Source organism: Acanthochromis polyacanthus, chromosome 1 (assembly GCF_021347895.1).
Source record: "Acanthochromis polyacanthus isolate Apoly-LR-REF ecotype Palm Island chromosome 1, KAUST_Apoly_ChrSc, whole genome shotgun sequence".
Lineage (NCBI taxonomy): Eukaryota > Metazoa > Chordata > Actinopteri > Pomacentridae > Acanthochromis > Acanthochromis polyacanthus.
Window position 1 is genome coordinate 34292896 of NC_067113.1, and position 25926 is coordinate 34318821.

The window sequence follows — 25926 nt, forward strand, 5'->3', positions numbered from 1 at the left end:
AAATAGATCACACAACTAATAAGTCTTTGTAGATTCTCGGTCTTTCAGGTCATGGCAACCGTAGGAGCTTCAGCAGAAATCAACTGGACTTCTCTGGTAGGTTCTTCAAGACGTTTCACCAGGTGACAGAAAGTTTCTTGAAAAACCTACAAGAGGAGTCCGTTCACCTGGTGAAACGTCTTCCTGTAGATGGCGTCCTCCTGCACGAATGCATTCCTGAATTCTGCTGTTGAGATTCCTCCTTGACCGCTGCAACATCTCAGCTGGGATACTGTGAATTTCATCCTGAATTCTCTGTTTTTAACTCATCCAGAGTTCTTGGTGGAGGATGAAATTCACAGTATCCCAGCTGAGATGTTGCATCAGTCAATGAGGAATCTCAACAGCAGATTTCAGGAATGCGTTCGTACAGGAGGACGCCATCTACAGGAAGTCTTTTTTAAAAAATGAAAATTCCATCATTGTTTCTTAAATGCTATGTTTTAAGGTTTCAATTACTACGAATAAAATATTTTTCTTCCATCACTCTTGGTTTTATTGGATTGCTAAAAAGTTCCCGTGTTTTTGTGTCACCCTGTATTTGCATTGACGTTTAATATTTTCCAATGACCTCATACGGGCCAGTCCGGATGTGGCCACGATGCCCAGGTCTGAGGCCTTGATAAAATCTGGAGAACTACTTTAGAAGTGTTGGTCTGATAATGTCTTCCTTTGTAATTATTATAAAAATGTTTTATAGAAGACTGTTCTATATGTTCCCTCAACAACAACCCCAAAACATCCATAAAACATTGCAGGTAGAACGTTCCATTTCTGTTGATATATCACATTAAAGGAACTTTTTTCATACAAAACACATCTGGAAAACCTTCTTTGACTTCTGATTTGAGAACGTTCTGATCTGCGTTCCTGACAACATCTTCTAAATGTTGACATCAAAACATTAGATTCACATTACCATTTTCTAACTTGTAGAAATTGCAGGTAATGCCAGATAATGTTGTGGGGGAGTTCTCTAAAAGTCACAAGAGAAACAGTGGATTCTGGTTCTGGATTAACTTCAGTAACACTGGATCAAATCTATGCTTCTATAACACCAGATTTTATTAGAATATTTTTACCATATCTACACAGAACAGCGGTAAAAGCAGCAGTATAGTGCGTTTTAAACAGTGTCTGGCGATAGCGTATTAATTTTCACTTAGAGTTTGACCAAATACACTTTGGAAACCACTAGTTGAGTGACAATATCTTCCATTTTAATAGAGCAGAACATGAGGAAACATGAACCTAAAATGAGATTAATCTGCAGGTCTCCTCTCAGCTCATGAAAGCAGAAGAACACCGTGTTCCTCTGCAGAAAAACAACCTGTTCGGCTACAGCTAATTGAGCCAATTAGCTTTTGAGTGGAAGAACCGGAGTGGAGAGAGTCCAAATGAGCCGAGCGGAGCGCCGCAGAATCTGCTTTATCCTCTAAATGAGCTGGTCAGAAAGAGCATCTTCTATTTTATAAATAAAAACTTACCCTGTAGACCGAGAGCTTCTCCGATACCTGCTGCTCAGAGTCGGACCACTGGTGCATCTTGGGAAATGAAATCTCGACGTCTTTCAGCAGAGAATCCGACCAGGAACTGTCCTCCTCCACTGAGACCAAAGCTGAGGCAGAAGAAGAAGATATCATGGTCAATACAGATCATTGTAGAAGGTTTTTGTCATTTCCAATGCTTCAAATGACCTCAATTTGTTGAATAATTAAACTTCATGCCTGTAGATTTAAAAGCTATCTCATAAAGCTACAGAAGAATTTTAGAAAATCCCCATTTTTAGGGTAATTTCACCAACTTTACAGCTCTCATCTTGATCATTCTAAGGTTTAGCTGAACATTCTGTGTGTTGTTTTCTTCAGAATGGTCTAAACTATGCAGATCATCCATCACTTTATATAATAAAGGACTTCCTTTTTTCACCTGCGTAATATTGTAAAATCAGGAACATTCTGTCTCAGAGTGATGCAGAAAAATTAGTTCATGCTTTTGTTACTTCCAGGCTTGACTATTGCAATTCCTTATTATCGGGTTGTCCAAATAGTTCTCTCAAACATCTACAGTTGATCCAAAACGCTGCAGTGAGAGTACTGACAGGAGTTAGCAAAAGAGATCATATTTCCCCTATACTTGCTTCTCTTCACTGGCTTCCTGTTAAATCCAGAATAGAATTTAAAATCCTTCTTCTGACATATAAAGCTCTTAATAACCAATCTCCATCATATCTTAAAGATCTGATAGTACCTTATTATCCTAGTAGAACTCTTCGCTCTCAAGCTGCAGGCTTACTTGTTGTTCCTAGAATTTCTAAAAGTAGAATGGGAGGCAGAGCCTTCAGTTATCAGGCACCTCTCCTGTGGAACCTGCTCCCAGTTTGGGTTCGGGAGGCAGATACCCTCTCTATTTTTAAGACCAGGCTTAAAACGTTCCTTTTTGACAAATCTTATAGTTGGGGCTGACTGGGTGACCCACAGGGGTTCGGCTTGTGTCTTCATTGCACAGCTGACTCCTTCTTGGACGTCCCTTCGTTCTGCCTCTAGTCATGCTGCTATAGGCCTAGGCTGCTGGGGGACTTCTCTTGACGCACTGAGCCCTTCTCTATCTACCTTTACATTTAATATGTATACCGTTATTGCAGTACATTCACTCTGTTTCCCCCTGTGCTATTTCTCCGAGTGTCCCTGGTCCCAGAGCTGGATGCTTCAGATCTGCGGTTGATGTTCCACCAGCTGGTCCAGTCTCCACCATGTCCACTGTGGGATGCTGCTGCTGACCTTCCTCCAGCCCTCTGCTTCCAACTCCCCTTTTTCCACCAGTCAACTCTGTATCGCCTTCACTATACTGTTATGCTAACTTACATACTGTTTGAATTTTACTGCTAGCTATATATGGAGTATGTTTAATGTCAGAGCCGTACATCATCAGAGTAAACTATGAGTCAGTTTTCAATGTTAGCTTATACTTTGTCTGTGCCACATATCCTGTCATGCATGTATCCAAATGTGTGTTGTGTTTTCCTTGCTTTCCCACCCCTCCCTCTTCTCCCATCCCTCCCCCTTGCCCTCTTCTGTCCTCAACCCGCCCGGCCAGCAGGCAGATGGGTCCCCCCTATATAGAGCCGGGTTCTGCTCGAGGTTTCTTCCCTGTTAAAAGGGTGTTTTTCCTTGCCACTGTCTCCTTTGGGCTTGCTCTGGGGGTCAGGCATTTGGGTTCTGTAAAGCGTCTTGAGACGAGTTGACTGTAACTGACGCTATATAAATAAAATTGAATTGAATTGAATTAATAATACCTCAATTTTTTAAACATTAGCCTGGATATCAAGGCAAAAGACCATTTGTATTAGGAAATTGTTGCGTTTTTACATGTATCTCACCATAAAGTGTTGGCAGTACAAATGTATTTTTATAATCATGTAGCAGAGATTGTGTAGAAAGATCACAACCATTATGGTGGGAAACTGTATGACTTAGAAACTAAAATATTAGCTGATGGCCAAACTGAAATAAGTACATTATTAGATGACTAAATCATTATTTTTACAGGTCAGATGAAGGAAAGTTTAAACAAAAAAAGTCTTTTTAAAGGCATCAACTCACAGGAGGATATCAGCAGCATAGAAGCGTCTGGAAACGGCTATAAATGTTTTGTGTATAATCTGACTTAATCATTATTTTTTACAGCTGAGATGAAAGAAAGTTTAATAAAATGAAGCTTGAAGTTTCTTTTTAAAGGCACTAACTCACAGGAGGATATCGTCAGCATAGAAGCGGTTGGAAGCAGCTACAAATTTAATTATAATCTGACTAAACTGAAGCAAAGATGAAACTGGGCCCAAGATGGTGCCTTGTGGAACACCACAGGACTCAGGATTTGGATTTAAACATCTCATCTAAGCCTTCTCAGATGATCTCCTTAAATAAAACTTGAATTAATTTTTTTTAATTCACTTTATTGCCTTTTTTTTTTACATTTTTACTTTACCAATAATCAGTTTTTAATGTCCTACCTGGAGCGTTTCTTGCATCCTAACACCTTTATCCAGTCCTTGTTGCTGTAGTTGGACCACCTCGTCCTCCAGGTTCTTCACTACTTCCTGCCACCTCTGGGGGGCGACATCTGGACCTCTGCTGGTCAGGAGCTGCAGGGTGTGAAAATGATGGCCGAGGAACTGAAAGAACTTCTAAAAAAGGGAAAATATTGTAAATAACATGATAAAGTCTAGTTTTAAAGGTAAAATATGATGTTTTTAGATTCCTACACTGACCGTATGTCTGCTGAGCTGCTGCTGGAGATGATCCCTGCTTTGGAGCTCCATATCGGGCTGCTGTTGGAGGCGTCTGGAGCCCAGAAGGACCAGCTCCTCCAGGTTGAGGACCAGACCTTCATAAAGCTGCTGTAGATCCATTCTGCTCTTTAGATCCTCACAGCGAGAACCAACGGAACCAAGTGCCGAGTCCAGCTCACCCTGCACACAGGAATTAAACTAATATTCAGTATTTACCATCATTTTATTATTGTGTTTGACAAGCTTTAATATTTGACCTATAAGGTTGGATTTCCATCAACACCTTCCATTGTTTCTTCTTTCACTGAAATACATGACTTTTTTTACATGACTGTTGTTACCAGATTTCAATTCTTCAAACAAAACAAATTTAAACTAGAAATTATTCAGACCCAGGCCAACATTTGAATTGTAGTGATTTTTTGTCATTTAACAATCACCAAAATAACAAAATAGGAGCCAGGAATTGTAAAAAGAGAAGAAATTACTCTTTTTATTTAAATAACTGAATGCAGTTCTTTTGAGAAAAGTCTCAAATAATTTTGGACATTTTTAGAGTAAAATACAACGCTACTGGATCAATAAAATAAATTCAGCATGGCTCAGAAGTTGTTGGAAGATACAGTCAGCATGGTGAAACATGATGATAGAGACTCATAACTGTCTAGAATGAGTCCAATTGTCCATAATAACGCAAATATTATAAATTTTAACAAGCTTTGGAGTAATTTCGAACACATTCTGAACAGTTTTTCAGTCAATTTTGACTTTTTTGTAACTTTGGACCACTTTTGTGTAAATCTGTGCAAGTTTCTAGTATTTTTTTGACAGTCTTATAGTTGGAGGAAAAGCAAACCTACTGGATCAATGAAATAAATGCAATGAATTCAGTTTTCTCCTTCTTCATGGTTGTTCTGTTTCCATAGAGGTTCAGGACTTTAGATTGCAGTGAAAAATGAGTGACAGTAAAGAAAAATGTTAGGAAAACACTTCATCCAGTAAACCTACCTGCAGCTGTGTCGCCTGCTGGATGACGGACGTCGGCAGGTTTTGTTTGTCGGCTTCTTCCAGCAGAGAGTTGACCTGTTGGACCTGCTGCTGCAGAGATTCCTGCATCTGGACACCAACCTGGAACAATAAAAACACGTAAATATAGATAATTATACAGTATTACATTGTTTAATTCACTTTTTTGTGTGTTTCTGGATACTTGTCGTGTTGTTTAGTAGCTTAGATCTGGTAAAAAATCGTCAAACTGTACAGTTAGTATGTTTTATCCAACAGAGTAAGAAGGCTTTTACAACTTTAAGAAGACTTTTGTCATTATTAACCAATGTCACATCTCAGAATGTATAGAAACAGCCAATTAAATACTTACATTAAAGCATAAGATGTGAAATGCACATAAAACACCAACAAATGTTCCTCATTCCAGTTATTAATCTTTAGTGTTTACCCATTTTTACCAGTTCTGGAGTGTAAGTGTTGGCTATCTCCATGGAAACGGTACCTGCAGCTGCTCGTTTAGACCCAGATCTCCTCTGAAGTCGTTAGTGATTTGGTGAACAGTCGACTGGTTAGAGGTGAAGGCGGCATGCAACTCGTTTAAGCTGTTTCTGTGGACAAAACACACTGTGATCTACAGTAAACACAAACTTTTACACCATGAGGAGGTCAGTTACAGACAGGAAACAGCATGCGGATATCAAAACAAACCACAGGAGCAGAAATATTTACTCATAAATCAGCTTTGGAGGTGAAATCCAACCTGTTTTTGTGCAGTTTGGTCCAGAATGTTCCTGAGCTGCTTCTCCTTGTTGCTCAGCTGATCCAGGACCAGATGAAGGATTCTACTCAGACCATCCAAACACTTCTGGACCGGATCTGAACCCAGAACCAGGCCGACCTTCGAGCCCTGAGAGATCAGCTCAGAACCCAGAGAGCTCAGTTCAGTCGACAGACTCTGGAAGAAACACAGGAAGTTCTGGTTAGAGGAAAGTTTGGGTTCTTCATGTGTCTCTGGAGAGATTTTACTTGAAACGAATTGGTTCAGATTTAAGATCAGATATGCTAAGCTAAGACGAGCTCAGTTTAATTAGCTAAAATATGTGAGATTAAGATAAGCTAAGATAACCATAGAGAAAATAGAAGCTAAGCTAAATATGCTAAGTTAAGCTACATATACTAAGATAAGCTAGATAATCAAAGAAAAGCTTAGCTTAACTAGGATAAGCCATAATACACTAGCTAAGAGAAGCTAAGCTAAGCTAGATAGAATAAATCAAGTTAGGATTAGCTAAAATAACACAGATATGCTAAGATAAGCTAAATTAAGATAATTAATGATAAGTTAAGCTATGCTAAGACAAGCTAGGTAAACCAAAATAAGCTAAGATAAGGTATGATAAGTTAGATATGCTAGCATAAGTTATTAAGATAAGCTAAGATAAGCTAGATATGCTAAGATAAGCTAAATTTAGATTAAGATTAAGTAAACCTATGCTAGGCTAAGCTAAGATAGATACGCTAAGTGAAGCTAAGATAAGAAAAGCTATGATATGCTAAGGTAAGAGAAGCTTAGTTAAGCTAAGCTAGGTATGCTAAGATGAGCTAAATTTAGATAAGATTAAGTAAACCTATGTTAGGTTAAGCTAAGCTAGATACGCTAAGTGAAGCTAAGAAAAGAAAAAGCTATGATATGCTAAGGTAAGAGAAGCTTAGTTAAGCTAAGCTAGGTATGCTAAGATGAGCTAAGTTAAGATAAGCTAAGCTAGATATGCTAAGATAAGGTAAGCTAGATATGCTAAGAGAAGCTAAGTTAAGATCAAGGTATCATAAGTTAAGCTATACTCAGCTAAGATAAACTACATAAACTAAGTTATGATAAGCTAAGCTGAGATTAGATACGTTGAGGCTTGAATCAAGGACATGAAGCTATAGGATCAGCATTGTCTTTTAAATTAATTTCTAAAACCCATTTTTATACATTTGCTTTTACTTGATGAATCATCTTTTGTATTCTCTTTTAAAAATATGATCATTATTTTATTTTTACACTTGCTTATATGGTTTCTACTCCCAATTTTCTTTGTTCTACTTGTTCGTATTCTTTAGTATGATGTGGCCTTTTTGTTTTTTAGTATTCTCATTTAATTTGCATCCATCGGTGTTGTGTTAATATATTTTGCGAATCTTTCACCATATTTAACTATTTTTTTCCCACCTTTCTGGTCTTTTTCTTATCGTTTAGCCAGAATTACTAAATTAAAATCAAAATGAGCGAGCTAAAATGGGACCAGAATAGAAATTTAAGAAGTAATTTTGGTGATTATGCTGCAGTAGTGACAGGATATTACACGTGAAATTGAAAATTTGTGGGCAGAAGGTTCAAAGGGTGATAATTGTCTCTAAAATATTCAAATGTCAGAAATAACCAAATTCTGATCTGGTTTCACTGACAAGGAATTAGTTTTAAACTTGGTTGAATTATGGTTTAGTTTCAAACCAAATAAATTAACCCTCTCTTTGTTGTGGATATTTAAAGTTTCGGATCTTCTAAATGCACAAAAAAGACGTAAAAACCAGATTCTGGACCCTGTAAGTTTCTTGGTCCAACCTGCAGCTGCAGCAGCTCCAGCCGAGTTTCTTCTTCATCTGTTTTGTCTGCAGATGTTTGCAGCTGGTTGAGGATGGAGGACAGCGACAGGGAGACGCCGTGCAGCAAATCAAACAAACCCTCGTCCAGCGTCTGACAGGAATCCTGCAGAATAACAGAGATCAGACAGAAAAGTGAGAAACGAGCTGCAGGAATTCAGTTAGAAATGTTTTTTTTATCAGAGTTTATTCATCAGGAGATGATGGGAATGAAGAGGAAGAGGAGGAGGGATGACACCTCTTCATCCTCCAGCATCGCTCCTCTTCATGTTTGTTGTTTCTTTCCTTTCAGATAAAGTGTGATGTCGAGTTGTGTGTCCAGCGGAGCGACGAAGGATGAAAAAAAAACATCTGAGCTTTGAAATCTGATCCACAAAGAGCAGAATCAGACGTGTCGCTTTGATGTTTGATGATTTTATTCCCTCAACTTTTTGGACGATCACAGAAACACGTGAGGCGGAGTTTCTACTTTCAGCAAAGATCCTAAAGTTCCTTAAAGTGTGTCATAAAAACAAATTAAACCACGAAGAATGGACCAATTCAGGATGTTTTGCCCCCGAACCAATCTCAGTCTCCTTTCCCCTTTTATTGCTTCTCAACTTTGAATCATGGTCAGTTTAATTAAACAACATGATGCTGCCTCCACCGTGCTTCGCAGTGGGGATTGTGCGTTTGTAATGATGTCTAACATAACTTCTAGTTTAATGGCCATAAAGCTCCATCCTGGTCTCCTCAGACCAAAGAACCTTCTTCAGGTGTCTTCAGAGTCTCCACATGTCTTCTGGTGAACTCTAGTCCAGATTTAATTTGAGCTTTTTCCAACAGAGTCTTTCTCTTTGTCTCCATAAAGCTTTGACTGGTGAAGAACAGACAACAGTCTCTAACATCTCAGCTGATGAAGCTTGCAACTCCTTCAGAGGAGTCATAGCAGTCTTGGTGGCCTCCCTCTCCAGTCTCTTTCTTGTGACTCCTTTAGAGGATCTGACTAGAGCAGAACGTCCTCAAAAAGTGAGAGACCGAGCAAGATAGAGACCAGTGAGGGAGGCCACCAAGACACCTATGACTCTCTGACAAGAATACACAAAAAAGACTCTTTCATGTCAAAGTAATGTCAAATAATTAAGGATAGAAAAACCTAGTACTAGTGATTTCATAAGTATTCACGCTCTGAAGGAGTCATACGTGTTTTGGTGGCCTCCCTCACGAGTTTCTTTTGTGGAATTCCTTCAGAGGGAGTCATAGGAGTCTTAGTGGCCTCCTTCATGAGCTTCTTTCTTCTGACTCCTTCAGAGGATCTGACTAGAGCTGGACGTCTTCAAAAACTGAGTGACCGAGCAAGAAGGAGACTACACAAGGAGGCCACCAAGACTGCTATGACTCCTCTGAAGGAGTTGCAAGTGAGAAACTAGTGAAATGTTATAAACTGTTGTCAAAAAACCACAAATTCCATTGACGATGCTTCGATATTAAAAGTGACAAAGGGGAAACTTTTTGCTCATGAACATCTCATATTTCTCCACATAAAGGTAGCGTGTCATCTAATAACAGGCTGATGATGGAGCGGATTTAGAGGTATTAGTGAGTATTTTAGTGTCTCGTCCTCACCTGATTCAGGGTCTGGGCTGATGTGTGCCTCAGCTCTCTCAGGCGGCTGATGAAGCCCTGCAGCTCTTTCAGGTTCTTGGTGATAATCATGCGTCCTGCTGCTGCGCTGCTTCTGCTCCCAGATGAGTCTGTCACCTTCACAATCACACAAACATGTCCTCTAATCAGACGCTGCAGGACGCCCGGCACCAGGAGGAGGTGATAATCACACGCCTCACAGAGATGATAATCACCTGACAGGCAGCCTGCAGCCGGCTCTGGAGGACCGACCACCTCCTCAGAGCCTGGTCCTGGTCCACAGCAGGGTCAGGACCAGAACCAGGACCAGCGGGACGGCAGCTGGAGACAGGAAGGAGGAACTCGTCATACTGAAGACCTCAGGTTCATTCAAAGTAGAAAAACTGATCAAAGACGGATGTGTGACTAAAGAAAAGATTAGTGTTGCCTCCAGTCTGTCTTTTATATAAATTCTTATTCTATTCTTGTTTTTTCTTTCTTTGTTGCTTTGTTTGTTTCATTGCTGATAATTTAAACTGTATTATTATAACTGTAGAATCATTATTATCTGAATGAAAGATGACTTTTCTTTTCTCTTTGTTGGCTCCAGTCCATCTTCATGTCCCTTTCTATTTTATTCTTTTCTTCCTTTGTTTGTTAATTTGTTCTTCTTTTTCACTTGTTCTTGCTTTGTTTCTTTTTCATTGCTTATTTATATTTTCTTTCTTAAAATTTCAATTCTGCTCAATAGGAAACTAAAACAAAGCTGTAATTTAGTTAGTTTAGAGTTCTAGTTTTATTTCTTTTGCTGCATTTATTATAAATGATGATTGGATTTTTGGTGAATAAAAGATTATTTTTTAAAAACTAAAACTCTTCTTTGTTTTGTTGCCTTCTTTCTTTCTTTCTTTTGATGGGAATTTTACGTTCATTTTGTTTTTAAAAATGTCAACAGCAGTGAGTTTTTTATCTTTTTTTACGGAAACAAACAAACAAACAACTGATTAAAATAAACTGAACAAAACTAGAAAATAAATCATTAAACGCCTGTGTCTGTCAGTAAAAGCTGCTCCAAATAATAAACTCTCCTTCATGTTGTGATGTTTTATTATTATTTTATTAAAAACACTGAGAGCTCACAGGAGGTTTACGAGTCTAGAAAGAAAAAAGATCCTGTTGGGAAAAAAGATTAGAAACACAGTATTAATTTGAATAAATATAATAAAACCACCTGTGTGTTTCTTCTGGTCCTGATCCTGATCCTGATCCTGGTCCTGATCCTGGTCCTGGTCCTGGTTCTTGGCTGCAGAGTCTCGCTCTGCTTCCCTGCCTGGCGATGGCCTGAGTCAAACCTTTCTGCTCTGACAGCTGCTGCTCCAACTCCTGGATAGAAAATACACAAAAAAATACACAAAAAAACAGCAGGAATGAAGAATATTTACAGATTAATGTTGTTGAGACTCAACAAGCTTTGCAATAAAATACTAAAAGACACGATAAAAACATCAATCAGAGTATTTAAGTGATAAAACAAATGAGCTGAATGAGATAAAAACTGATTGTTGTGTTTTCTAGTTGATGCATTTCTCTAAATGTTCTGTAAAAACCTGAAGAAAATGGAAAATAAATGTGAAAAAAACTACAGATTTTTATGAAGAAAATCCTCCTGCATCATAATGTTCTTATTTCATCCCAGAAGCAGAAAATGTAAAGCTGATTTATGACTTTATTAGTGAGTTTTTCTCTGCCTGAGATCTTAAAATAACTTAAAACGATGTGGCTGTAATCTTTGTCTTCCACCTTCTGCTGCTGCAGGCTGCTCTGTCTGAGCAGTTTGTTTCTGGGGGAAGAGAAAATCTCCTGAACGCTGCTGCTGCGCTTCAGTCTGGACTCATGGTGGCGCTCTGACGGAACGACAGACCGCTGAGGAAGAACAGAGGAACAAACACAAGGATGAAGATCATGAACGTCATAGTGATCATTTAAATTAAAGAGGACATTTAAACTGAGTTCTAGCAGAAACAGATTCAGCTAACCACAGTCTGAAACGAAGAATTTATTGTAAATTTACCAACACAAATCAATGAGATCCCAAAGACATAATGATCATTATATAACCTGATATTTAGCTCTACTTTAACACAGTTTCACAAACGTCCAAAAAAAATGCAAAAAATTGGAGGAATTGTGGAATTTTACCTCCAATTTCAGCTAATTTTTTATAGTGTTTCTGTTTCAGTTCTTTTTCAAATAATTTGATTTCAACTAATTCACTTCCTCAGTTTTCAGCTCCTTTTTATTTCAGCATTTTTACTTTCATTTCACTTCCTTTCAGTGCAGTTTAGCTTTAAACGGCATCCAAAAAATTTAATTTGCTTAAAAGACTTTCATGAAAGTTGTGCTCATTAATGTGGCGTCTATAAGGCAAATACACACGTGGACAAAATTGTTGGTACCCCTCAGTTAAAGAAGGAAAAACCCACAATTCTCACTGAAATTACTTGAAACTCACAAAAGTAACAATAAATAAAAATTTATTGAAAATTAAATAATCAAAATCAGCCATCACTTTTGAATTGTTGATTAACATAATTATTTAAAAAACAAACTAATGAAATAGGGCTGGACAAAAATGATGGTACCCATAACTTAATATTTTGTTGCACAACCTTTTGAGGCAATCACTGCAATTAAACGATTTCTGTATTTGTCAATGAGCGTTCTGCAGCTGTCAACAGGTATTTTGGCCCACTCCTCATGAGCAAACAGCTCCAGTTGTCTCAGGTTTGATGGGTGTCTTCTCCAAATGGCATGTTTCAGCTCCTTCCACATATGTTCAATGGGATTCAGATCTGGGCTCATAGAAGGCCACTTTAGAATAGTCCAACGCTTTTCTCTCAGCCATTCTTGGGTGTTTTTGGCTGTGTGTTTTGGATGGTTGTCCTGTTGGAAGACCCATGACCTGCGACTGAGACCAAGCTTTCTGACACTAGGCAGCACATTTCTCTCCAGAATGCCTTGATAGTCTTCAGATTTCATCGTACCTTGCACACTTTCAAGACACGCTGTGCCAGATGCAGCAAAGCAGCCCCAAAACATTACTGAGCCTCCTCCATGTTTCACCGTAGGGACAGTGTTCTTTTCTTCGTATGCTTGGTTTTTGAGTCTATGAACATAGAGTTGATGTGCCTTACCAAAAAGCTCCAGTTTGGTCTCATCTGTCCAAAGGACATTCTCCCAGAAGCTTTGTGGCTTGTCAACATGCATTTTTGCAAATTCCAGTCTGGCTTTTTTATGAGTTTTTTTCAGCAGTGGTGTCCTCCTTGGTCGTCTCCCATGAAGTCCGCTTTGGCTCAAACAACGACGAATGGTGCGATCTGACACTGATGTACCTTGGCCTTGGAGTTCACCTTTAATTTCTTTGGAGGTTGCTCTGGGCTCTTTGGATACAATTCCAACGATCCGTCTCTTCAATTTGTCATCAATTTTCCTCTTGCGGCCACGTCCAGGGAGGTTGGCTACTGTCCCGTGGGTCTTGAACTTCTGAATAATATGAGCCACTGTTGTCACAGGAACTTCAAGCTGTTTAGAGATGGTCTTATAGCCTTTACCTTTAAGATGTTTGTCTATAATTTTTTTTCAGATGTCCTGGGACAATTCTCTCCTTCGCTTTCTGTTGTCCATGTTCAGTGTGGTACACACCTTTTCACCAAACAGCAGGGTGACTACTTGTCTCCCTTTAAATAGGCAGACTGACTGATTATGAGTTTGGAAACACCTGTGATGTCAATTAAATGACACACCTGAGTTAATCATGTCACTCTGGTCAAATAGTTTTCAATCTTTTATAGAGGTACCATCATTTTTGTCCAGGCCTGTTTCATTAGTTTGTTTTTTTAAATAATTATGTTAATCAACAATTCAAAAGTAATGGCTGTTTTTGATTATTTAATTTTCAATAAATTTTTATTTATTGTTACTTTAGTGAGTTTCAAGTGATTTCAGTGAGAATTGTGGGTTTTTCCTTCTTTAACTGAGGGGTACCAACAATTTTGTCCACGTGTGTACAATCGTCTATAAAGAATCTATATGGAGTCTATACTAGTGCAGGCCCGAATAGTGGTTTCTGGCCTCCGAATATTCGGGCCCTATTAAAGACGAATATCCGAATATTCATTCAAAGCGTGACGTCAGAGTCAGCAGCAACCCGGCCATTCAGGTGGTGGTAAGAAACAATAATGGAGGAGCAGAGATGAGACGAACACGACGGGATGAGCCGAAGGGAAGACACGAGCTCCGAATATTTTCATCTGGGGGGAGGAGGGGGTGATCACATCGACATGTGTGTACATGTTATAGACATATGTGTGTATGTTTATGAGATCACAGGACGGGATGAGCCGATGTGGGCAAAGGCGGAGGGAAGACAGTAACACCGAATAGTCTTTCCGCCCGGTAACGTCAGACCGGGGGGGTCCGAATATTCGGATACCAAAATGAATATCCGGATACCGCCGTAGTGAATGAATATTCGGATTTTTGGGTCCAGCCCTAGTCTATACGATGTCTACAAGGCTGAGGTTCTCCGTGGCTGATCAGAGTGTCTTTATTTATACATTATTACATTAATACCCAGGATATATATCATGTCTACCTGCTGCTGAGGTTCTCTATGACTCATCAGTGTATTTATAATATATTATTATACAGTATATAAACATTTATATATATCATGTCTACCAGCTGCTGAGGTTCTCTCTGGTTCGTCTTCTCGTCCTCCTGATGTTTCTCCTGCAGCAGCTTCTGGAAACAAACCAGGTTCTTCTTCAGAACTTCCAGTCTGCAGGCTAGAAGTTCAGCAGCTTCCTGTTGGGATCCCACAGCTCCCAGTTCATCCTGTTGGGATCCCACAGCTCCCAGTTCATCCTGCTGGGATCCCACAGCTCCCAGTTCATCCTGTTGGGATCCCACAGCTCCCAGTTCATCCTGTTGGGATCCCACAGCTCCCAGTTCATCCTGCTGGGATCCCACAGCTCCCAGTTCATCCTGCTGGGATCCCACAGCTCCCAGTTCATCCTGCTGGGATCCCACAGCTCCCAGTTCATCCTGTTGGGATCCCACAGCTCCCAGTTCATCCTGTTGGGATCCCACAGCTCCCAGTTCGTCCCGCTGGGATCCCACAGCTCCCAGTTCATCCCGCTGGGATCCCACAGCTCCCAGTTCATCCTGCTGGGATCCCACAGCTCCCAGTTCATCCTGTTGGGATCCCACAGCTCCCAGTTCATCCTGTTGGGATCCCACAGCTCCCAGTTCGTCCCGCTGGGATCCCACAGCTCCCAGTTCATCCCGCTGGGATCCCACAGCTCCCAGTTCATGCTGCTGCTGGTTGAAGGCTGGCAAACTGGAAATCTTCTGCTCGATCTCCAGGAACATCTCCTGCAGACAAACACTTCAGTTTACTTCATCTGTTTACAGGATCCAAACTAAAACGCTCTTTTGTTTTGTTTTCACTTCACTGTTTTACTTAATTAGTGAGAAATTTAATTAGCATTTAGCTTCTATTCAAGAACATTCTATTTAAACTGACACTTCAGCTCCTTTCAATATTTGCACCTGATCTAACTTTACATTTATTTTTACAGTATCTGGGTTACTTTCAGCAACGACACAGGTAGAATAAAATTATTTTTGATAAAATGTTCTCATTTTAACCTTTTTATCTGTCTGTTAGTTTGCCTTCTGGGTAAAGTGTGTTGTCGATGATCTGCAGTACCTGGTTGTTCCACCAGGTGGAGCCTCTGACTGTTTAATACCGCAGAGACCAGAGGAGGCGTCACTCAGACTACAGGAAGTTCACGTTGGCAAGCACAAAGGACTTAGCATGTTTCAAAATGTTTTGGAAAATTCCGAAGTAACCTTGGCAAGTTTTGAGTCTTTTTTTTTTAAAATAAATTTTAGTTTCAAGATGTTTTGGACAAACTTTCTCTCTTTGGAGAATTCTGACAAACTATGAACAAGTTATAAGAATTTTAGTCAAATTTTGAGTCATTCTGGGGAAGTCTCAAGACATTTCGGACAAGTTTCAAACAAATTTGGACAATTGTTTGGGTAATTTTGGGCAAGTTTTGAGTCATTTCATGCAAAATGGGAGCAACTATTTGGAGAGTTTCAAGATGTTTTGGTTCAGTTTGCTTTTCTTGCTGTTTAATCCTGTAGAGACCAGAGGAGGCGTCACTCTGACTGCACTCCAACAATTCTGGGTGTCAGTACCAAAAATATATCAAGTTTTCTTGGCAGTTCAGAGCATTGTGGGAGTTTAGCTGGTAAAAGGGGCACCATGACAAAGACTTTTGTGGTGATTAATGACCTCCAACCAGAACTTACATGTTTAAGGCAAACTGTGACTGAAACAGTTCATCCCTTCCTGTTATCATTAATAATTGTGTGATTTAGTTGCAGCTCAGAGGCTCACATCATATTCTAATAATAGTTTTTATATAAAAAAAAAGTTCTTGTTCGTTAGTTTTTCTGTTTTGTTCAAAACATTCTTTGTATTATGATCACGCTCCACCTCTTAAACAGCCAGCAGCCAATCATGATTCAGAGTTTCAGGCTTTAAATGTTAACATTTTATTCAGCTGTTGCTTCCAGTGCAGCTGCTTTTATCATATATCTCTGACCTCATTTCCTGCCTCTGTTGTACCAGAAGCAGCTTTTAAAGCAGGTCAGCTGTGAAGGAAGCTGCACGTTAAACGAGGATCACCACTGAATATTTGAATAGGAGACCAGATCTGATCTGTTTGTTTTCCCACAGAGCTTCATAGAAACGTTGACGTCTGACTGAGAGCAGTTTAAGCTCTGAAACGTTAACGGAGGTTCAGGTTTCACCGTCGGCTCAAAGAGGAAAAAAAACAGAGAAGTTTGAATAAAAACTAAAGTGAAGCCTGCCGGGACTCGACTGAAGAGAATAAAAGCTGTTGAACATACAGACATAAATGAAAGACAAATGTTGTTCAGAGTGGCCCAGTTTAAGTGGAAATGGAAACACTAAAGACTGGAGATTTAAAACAGAATTCTGAGGAACTACAGTGTAAAAAAAACAAAGGAAAAAAAATGCAAAAAAAATGAATAAAAATATCAGCAAATGTCAATAAATGAAAAACATTTCTAGCTAATTTAGAAACAATAACTTTACAGTCACATTGTAAAACAAATTATTTAATCAGTAAAAATATTTTTTTAAAGTGTGGATGCTATTTACAGTTCTGGTCGGCTTTTTATTTTTTATTTAACATTTTTTTTAATTTATTTTTTTACAATTAATATTTTTTCTGTCATTTTCAGAGATATTATTTGTAATTTAACGTTATTTTTTTATAATGTTTTAACCATTTTTCAGTCCTTAATATACATTTGCTTTTTTTCAGGAAATATCTGTAAATTAAAATTACATTTTTCAGCGGATTTAAACAGTGATGTCGATTTTATTAACAAGTTTGTCTTGTTTTCTTGAAGCTAACATTTAAATTAATACTTTTTTAAATTTAATTTTACTAGATATTATCTACAATCTAAAAAACAGGGAAAATCTGTAAAATAACAGTTTATAAACAATTTTAAAAACATTAAGCATTTTTTTCTTTTAAATAATTTAAAAAGTCTATAAAGATTGACATGCTGATTTAAATACAAGAAAACAGAATAACTTTACAGTCCAAGATTGATAAAGAACAAATGACCATTTATAAAAATCTACATTTTTAATGGATATTATTTACTAAGATATTATCTGGAGTTTAACAGAACAGGCAAAAGCTGCAAAATAACACAAATTTGTTCAATAAACTACTGTAAAAAGAGAGTTAAAAAATATCTGTAATTGTGTAATTTTAATTCCAAACTCGGCTGTAAAACGTTTAAACAGACGTCCTGATCTTTGCTGCAGACAATTTACTGTTGGTCCAACTGTGAACTCTGAACTTGTGAGTTTCTATCGTATTTTTATGGCTGTAGTGAAACTAAACAAGCATAATTAATGAATACCTGATGTGTCATTAAGCCCTGCAGTCTGACTCTATCAGACTGTTTGGTTTAATGTTTACTGAGACCCACCAGGAAACTGTAGCGGTAATAAACGCAAAGCAGGTGACAGTTAATGAACTCTGATCACTGAGGATGAAAATGAAGATAAACAGCAGAATAAAGCTCCTAATAACAGCTGTTTATGTCACATATGACATGTTTTAAAAGATATTTTAACCCTGAACTTGATAGTACAACGTAAATTTTAAGATAGAAGAAATACACCTATATTATCTTGTTGTTGCAGAATATTGTGGAGGTTCATCTAGCAAGTTTCAATGCATTTTGGTGAGTTTTTGATAATGTTGGACAATTTTTAGGTAATTTTAGAGAAGTATCAAGATGTTTTGGACAAGTTTTTCTTACTTTGGACAATTCTGGACACATTTTGAAGATTCTAAGACACATTTTGAGTCGTTTTGATGAAGTTTTTGAGTTTAGCTGTAGTTCCTGGTTGTTCCACCAGGTGGAGCCTCTTATTGTTTCATACTGTAGAGACCAGAGGAGGCGTCACTCAGACTGCACTCCAACAATTCTGGGTGTAAACAACAAAAATATCTTAAGTTATCTTGACAGTTCATGCTGGTAAACAATATCATTGTGGGGGTTTAGCTGGTAAAGGGGCACCATGACAAAGACTTCTGTGACGATTAATGACCTCTAACCAGAACTCACTGGTTTATGACAAATTGGGGCTGATCATGACAGCGTTACTACATGTCAGGGATATACTGTATGTACCACAGCCCGAGTCATATGTCTAAAACAGCAAAAGATAAAGTACCAATAAGTGATCACCAATTCATAACACGGCTAAATTAGCATCCTTCCTAGAATTGTTGCTCTCTTTATGGCGCCTGTGTGATGGCAGATGTAAGCAAAGAATCAGACTTTTGTGGTAGTTAATGACCTCTGACCACAGTTTAAGTGTTTAAAACAAACTACAGTGCTTATAGATCTCAATATATGAAAGAAAAGACATATTTAAAGCCTAAGTCATGCGTCTGTGGAGCACCAGCACTGGACAAACGATCGCTGTGATCAAATAGTTGATTACTGATTGATTTGCATCCCTGGAGTCACAGTTCCTCTTTACAACACCTGAGTGACCGCAGACCCAAAACAAAAGATAAAGCTGACACCAATCAGTTAAACGGTGGTTTTATCAGATCTAGCTGACGTGTAAAGCTCGTTTTACCTCCTGACAGCTACCTGCTTTGGTGGGCGGGGCTTACAGTACCTGGCAGGTGAGTAGCTGCTGCTCCATGCTGTCCTGCATGTCGGGTCCAGCGGCTGTCAGGATCTTCTGGGCTTCCTGAAGCCACGACTCCAGCTGGGCGACTCTGTCCAGGCAGACATGGAAGACGTCTCCTGGTCCCTGAAACACAACAAACCCGGCTGAGCCTCGGAGCTCCAGGGCTGCAGATCCAAGGAAGCTCCAGCTCTGGTCTACACTGACATTTCTAACTCTGTGCTTCCTCTGTTTCTTTACCTCCCGGCTCCACCCACCTGCAGCTCAAACTACTTCCTGGTTCTCCAGTGACAGAAAGAAAGAAACGAGGCTTCGGGCTGCAGGGTGGAGCTGAGCGGCAGTAAACACAACACCTCCCTACAACCTGCTGCCAAATAAAGACAGCCTCACCTGACAACCACATGATGGATGACTCTGTTTGAATTATATCTGCTGATTCTGGTGCCCTGCTCCTTTAGCTGTTTTTAACTTTTCTTTTGGCATCGAGTGCCTGATCTCAGCTGCAGAAGGACTCACAGAGCCAACAAACCTGCTCTGAATGTCAGAAATAATCACACGGCTTGAAAATATCACACTCTTTAAATAATTTTACTCCTCGGTCTGTTTTGCAGGAAGTCCAGGTGTCAACACTAAACAGATATCAACTTACCTCGTCGTAAACAGAATGAGGACACAGATTAACAGCTTCACAGGCCATTTTTTAGCAAAGTACAGGATTAAAGTATTACTTAAACAGTACAAATGAGTCATTTTCAACATCAAATCCTCATTTATGCAATCCATGCCCTCATTTTTGGACTTTCTGTGAATATAAATCCACAAACAAAACATTAAAATGCTTTCAAGACAGATCATTGTGGGGGTTTAACTAGCAAAGGGGCGCCATGCCTAAGACTTCTGTGATGTTTAATGATTTATAATTAGAGCTAATGTGACAAATACTGTTTAAAAATGTGACTCGCTAAGACAGGACTTAGAAAGCAGTGAATGTATGAGAGAGAAACTTTAGCGTTTCAGAAGCCATTTTTAGTATTCTTTGGGATTAATATACTAATCTAAGAGTATAAATCACAATTGCAGTATCAAAATGATCATAAATCACATGTTTTCACAATCAGTATCTCTGCTTTGCTACTTTCTGGGCTTTTTGTGAATTTAAATTCACAAACAAAAAATGGGAATGCATTCAGGATGAAGCATTGTGGGGGTTTGGCTAGCAAAGGAGCACCATGACAAAGACTTCAGTGATGTTTAATGACCTCCAAATAGAGCTCATGTATTTAACACCGTGGCTAAAAGGACTAGAATTCAGTGGAATGTCTAAGAGAACAACTTTGGGGGTATGAGTTAGGCTGTTTTAGGGCACATTGTTAGTCATTTTTGGGATTAAAATAAAAATTTGAGTACAAATGATTCAATTTCGTTATCAAAATGCATGCAAATCACTCATTTATGCAATCCATGCTGTCATTTTGCCACCTCTGGGGCTTTTTGTGAATATAATTCACAAAAAAAATGGGAATGCATTTAAAACAGACCATTGTGGGGATTTAACTAGCCAAGTGGCACCATGACAAAGACTTCAGTGATGCTTAATGACATCCAACCAGAGCTCGTGTGTTTAATACGGTGATTGGCTAAGACAGAGGACTTAAAAAAACTTTGGGGTCATGATTTAGGCTGTTTTAGAGGCCATTTTCTGTAATTTATGGATTAAAATGGTAATTTACTCAATTTCAGTATCAAAATGAGCACAAATCACTTGTTTTCAAACCCATGCACCCTCTTTCCTACTTTCTGCCCTTTCTGTGAATATAAATTCCCAAATTTTGTTTTACAAAATGGAAATGCATTCAAGATAAATGCAGTACAGCAGATTCAGTCAATGGAGCAACGTTCACATCACAGCATCACAACGCATTTTGGACAAATTTTAAGTAATTTAGACAAAATTTGAGTAGTTTAGGAAAAGTTTTCAGATATTTCTGACAAGTTTTTTTCTCATTTTGAACAATTCTGAGAAATTATCAACAAATTTTGGGGATTTTAGACTAATTTTGAGTCACTCTGGAGACATTTCAAGAGTTTTTGAGTTTCCGATTATTCCACCAGGTGGAGCCTCTAACTATGTAGTACTGTAGAGAGGGGCGCCATGACAAAGACTTCTGTGACTGTTAATAACCTCAGACTAGAGCACATGTGTTCAAGACAAACTGGAGTTGACTAAGACAGAATTTATCCTTACTATTATTTTGGCTAGCAATGGGCACCATGACGAAGACGAAATGTTGAGGCATTCTGGACATTTTTATTATGATTTGGGACAAGTTTGAAGTAATTTTGAACAAATTTTGGGTCATTTAGACAAAATGTGAGTAATTTTTAGGAAGTTTCAATACGTTTTTCTGATATTTCTGAACAAGGTTTGAGCACCAGAAAAAATTGAGTTATTCTGGAGATGTGGGGATTTAGCTAGCAACGAGCACCATGACTTCTGTGATGCTTAATGACCTCCAACAAGAGCTAATGTGTTTTATACAAACTGTAATGAACAGAGGACTCAGAATCTAGTTTAATGTTTAAGACAGCAAAGTTAGGGACTTGAATTAAATTGCTTTATGGGACATTTTAGTCATAAAGTGTACAAATGACTCAATTTAGACATCAAAATGGGCACAAATCATGCAATCTGTGCACCTATTTTTCTGCTTTGTTTTTTTGTGTGAATATAAATTCAAATATAAACAAAAATTGCATTTAAGATAAATGCATTCAGTGCAGTCAAAAGCGCAAACGTCAGAGTTGTATCACGAAATAAAAATCAGTCGATGGTTATTTTCTGTCGGTCAAACCTCTGAGGGTTAGAGTTAGGAGGAGGACGGTGCTTTTGGTTTGAATCATGCTGGATATTTGGTGGTAAATGTGATTTTGTGTGTTTTTATGGCAGATTTACTGTTTCTATAGGACTTTTGGAGGATTTTAGTCCAGATGTTTGCAGAACTGAGCTTTGAGATTCCTCAGAAAAACAACCAGGTTCCTCACAGCTCCTCTCTGAAATCTTTAAATGTATATTTTATGTTTTATGCAGGTATAAATGCAGTATTGATGTGTACTCTGTTTATTAACGCCCCCCTTCTGTCCCTTCACGAGTTCCTGACACAGAAAAAGAGACGGAGGAGTGGATCACCGTTGTGGGTTTATTTGTGTTTGGTTTCTTTGCAGACATAACAGAAAGACAACAAGTGGAACAGTTACATGCCAAGTAATGTAAGACATCTGAGTTGCTTCCAGGAGAAACCTCGAACTTCCCAAAGTGGTAGCTTTAAAGATGCTTTTACGTATCTTTTTACTTGATCGATGAGTTGTTTGGGCTTTAAAACATCTTAAAAATGAAGATCGATTGTCTTGTTTTGTCCACAACTCAAAGATTTTCACCTTATAAACATACAGGACGGAAGAGACCAGATAATATTTATAATATTTGGCGATTAATTGAATATCTGGCAGCTAATCTTACATGAAATAAGGCTAAAGTTACCACTAAACTGGGAGTTCCGTCATTTTCATCCGTTAACAGTGGCGTGTTAATCAGTGATCAATCAAAGTAGTGCATTTTCATGGCTCTTAAAAAGGTACTTAAATATAAAACCTGTACTGCGGAAGTGAAAAATGAACGTTCCAAAAGCAGGAATCGAAGTAACAATTAAAACAACAAACCCCACTTTATTTATATTATTTATAGATATATTTATGTTCAGATTATTGAGAATACAAACAGCAGATGCACAGAAGCGAGCAAACAGGTGTTCATTTCAACAGATGTGCTCTGGATCCAATCATTTAAAACCACCATCCCCTATATTATACATTATTACAAAACATGGCTCACATTAAAGTCTATTCATACACTTTTATAAAAACATCAGAGAAAAGGTCCATGCAAAAAGCTTAATACAGATTGTTGCCAAACGTCCACCCCGCATGCTAAATACCACCAGTCTGCCTTCATTTTTTGGTGAATCAACACTTCTCACTACGAGATCATCTCCAAAACACTAAATGACTCTCAGTGAGCTCGGTAATCTTAAATGTAAACACAAACTTGGAAAATCTTTGGCACGTATCTGCTTTGATTTTGTTCTTTCGCTGCGTTTTAGTTTATTTTTTTTAATCGCAGTTCATCTAGAAACGCCGAGATTTAAAATGTAAACAAAAAGGTTTTCGATCCTCTGCCATGTAAATGCACTGAACGTTTAAAGGGACACGTTTCTAGAGGACGTCTGGAGCTACGAATCATCGGGAGCTCTGGGCTTGATTTTCTAGAAGAAAGGAAGGTTCTACAAGAAAGGTACGAGTTTGGTCGTATGGTAAGTGATTCTAGAGAAGTCAGAAGGAGGTTCCAGAGGTTGCTGAAAACGAAGCTGGATTCTAGAGGAGGTTGGACATTCTATGGTTGGATGGTTCTAGAAAAAAATGGGTGTTCTAGGTTGATTTCTCATAAATGAACTCTACAGTTAGCTCCAGAAAGTCTAGAAGAATTCCAACTTCAAGAAGTAGAAGTTCCACGACCTGTTCTAGAAGACTCTTAAGATTTGTTCAGAAGACTTTTCTAGAAGCCTGGTTGATTCTAGAGAATATCTTAAAAAAGACTGGTGCATATGCACCAGGCTACAGGAGAAATTTATGTTCTGAGGACTTCTCTTTTTGGAGCTCTTGGAAAAAAAAAAAAGAGTTCTAGATGTGGAATACAAGGATTAATCAAGGCTTGATTCTAGATCTAGAGCTCAAAGGGAAGATCCAGAAACAGTTGGATTTCATATGTAGGTTGTAGAAGAAGTAGTGTTTCTAGATTCAGTTCTGGAAGTTGGAGGAGTTCTAACTTTTTGGCTGTCTAAAAACAAGGGGAACTCTAGAACAGGAGCTCTACATCTAGAGTTCTAGATGAGGTTTACATTGCAAGAGTTCTACAGGGGTCCTTGGAATCAAGGGTTGGCTCCAGACCTAGCGCTCAAACAGAGGATCTAGAAAAGGTTGGATTTTTTCCATAGGTTGTAGAAGAAGTAGGCTTTTCTAGATTTGGTTCCAAAAGTCAGTTGAAGGAGTTTTTTTGTTTGGTTTTTTTTTTTTTTTTTTTTTTTTTTTGGGGGGGGGGGGGGGTATAAAAACAATTTGAGCTCCAGAAAATAGCTTAACATCTGGATGTCCAGATGGGGTGTAGACTTAGATTGGATTCTAGAAGGCAATGAGAGCCCAAAAGGTGGATCTAGAAGTACTGGATTTTTTATGTAGGTTGTAAGAGATGTAGGTGTTCTAGCTTTGGTTCTAGAAATTAGGATGCTTGTTATAGTGAAACTCTTGGTTCTAGAGTCCAACTTATAGAAGAACCACAGACTTTGTGGTTTGGTAGAAGAAGGGAGAGTTGAATATGAACTAGAAACAGTTGGAGCTCCAGGATTCGATCTTAAAGATTCCATTTAAATCTCAACTGGAATCGAGAAAAGTTTTATGTCTGATCTAGAAGAAGTTGGACAAATTGTTGGCAGATTTGCACTTTAATTCTAGAACCATAGTGAGTCCAAACAGTTTCGAGAGCAGGTCGGAAGCTTTAGGACTGATTTCAGACAAGAAATGAGAAATGTAAGGTTTGTTCTACAAGAAGCAGTGGAATCTAGGCTTCCTCTGAAAGGCATTTGAAGACTTTTGACACAGATCTAGAAAGTTCTAGGTTGAGAAGATCTAGATCTAGGAGACTACACATTTCTGCTGGGAGCCAGAGTCGGCTTTGGAGGCCTTTACGGTGGAGGCAGTGTTTACCATGCTCTCGGGCAGTGACTGAGTTCTGACTGTGCCCAGGGGTTTTGATAAAGCTTCAGATGAACTTGCTTCAGTGGTGTCAGTGGAGACCTCAACATCCTAAAGAAACATGAGCAGGTTAGAAGATCAGTCAGGTCAGTCCGTTACATACTTCACACAGTTACTCAGCCACGTTGTTAAGAATTACGTCACATCATGTTAAACATGTCTGAGTTCTGTTATTCTGAACAAATTGTGATTATTTACTGTTTATAACACTTATTTTCAGATGAGTCAATAAGACCTTGTGTTATTGATGTAAAAATAACCTAAACCTACATTTTCCATTATTATTGTTGCTACTAGATCACTATTTCAGACATAAGTGAACATGCAGCTCAGACTTATAAACCAATCTATACTGTAAGTAGTTTATAACGAGAAACAAAAGGTCTATGAAACATATCACCAATGTTAATTTAAAGATAAGTCTGGAGATATTCTGGATTTGAGTTTTTGTGAAGGAATGCAATAAAAGATGAAAATCAAAACACACATTTTCAACCCACTACATAAATATAGATTTAAGAAAAAAACACCACAAAGGCCCTTTCTGCTACAATGCAGCAGCCATAAGAACCAAAATTTGTCAAAGAAAATTAGTATAACTTATTTATTAACATTGTAAAAAAAAACTTGCAGCCTTCAATGATTTTGTCTGCTAGTTTCTTTCATCTGTTTTCATTATTTTTTTTCAAAATATTGTGTTATAACTAAATACTGTAAATAAACCATTCTGCACGACTTCAAGCCATCATTCAATTTAAATGGGTAAGTCATAAAAATTTAGCCACTGTACAATTGTCAGAAACAGTAAAATTAGCTATAGAGGCAGATACTGTTGTTGTTTCAGGTTAGAAACTTGTTTATTTCTGCTGTAAAGTTGGACATTTTAACATGGAGGTCTATGGCGATTGATTCACTTTTGCAGACAGCCTCTAGTGGACATTTGAGGAATGACAGTTTTAAAACAATTATTGTATTATTAAAAATTGAAAATACAATTTTAAGAAAAGCATGTATTTTGAAGATCTGGAACATCTGAAGTGTTCCCCTGCCAATTTAAAGCAGCCACACCTTTAGTTTTGAACAACTTGAAGCCTTAATACCTTAATTTAAAAACTTGGGTTTAAACAAAATTCAGACCCTGTGC

At 38.3% G+C, this 25926-nt stretch overlaps 1 protein-coding gene across 1 annotated transcript in view; it reads right to left on the reverse strand.

Moving 5' to 3' along the window:
• Positions 1-25926, reverse strand: part of syne2b (spectrin repeat containing, nuclear envelope 2b) — a 196732-nt gene that overhangs the window by 71077 nt on the left and 99729 nt on the right. The window contains exons 75-88 of the mRNA XM_051946040.1: positions 24735-24833; positions 18909-19046; positions 14327-15022; positions 11387-11509; positions 10818-10969; positions 9808-9928; positions 9590-9724; positions 7947-8090; positions 6099-6293; positions 5841-5969; positions 5339-5458; positions 4310-4510; positions 4078-4183; positions 1527-1657 (exon numbers count right to left, since the gene is read on the reverse strand). Coding sequence (XP_051802000.1) covers positions 1527-1657; positions 4078-4183; positions 4310-4510; positions 5339-5458; positions 5841-5969; positions 6099-6293; positions 7947-8090; positions 9590-9724; positions 9808-9928; positions 10818-10969; positions 11387-11509; positions 14327-15022; positions 18909-19046; positions 24735-24833 — 2490 coding nt within the window. The remainder of the gene's footprint in view (positions 1-1526; positions 1658-4077; positions 4184-4309; positions 4511-5338; positions 5459-5840; positions 5970-6098; positions 6294-7946; positions 8091-9589; positions 9725-9807; positions 9929-10817; positions 10970-11386; positions 11510-14326; positions 15023-18908; positions 19047-24734; positions 24834-25926) is intronic.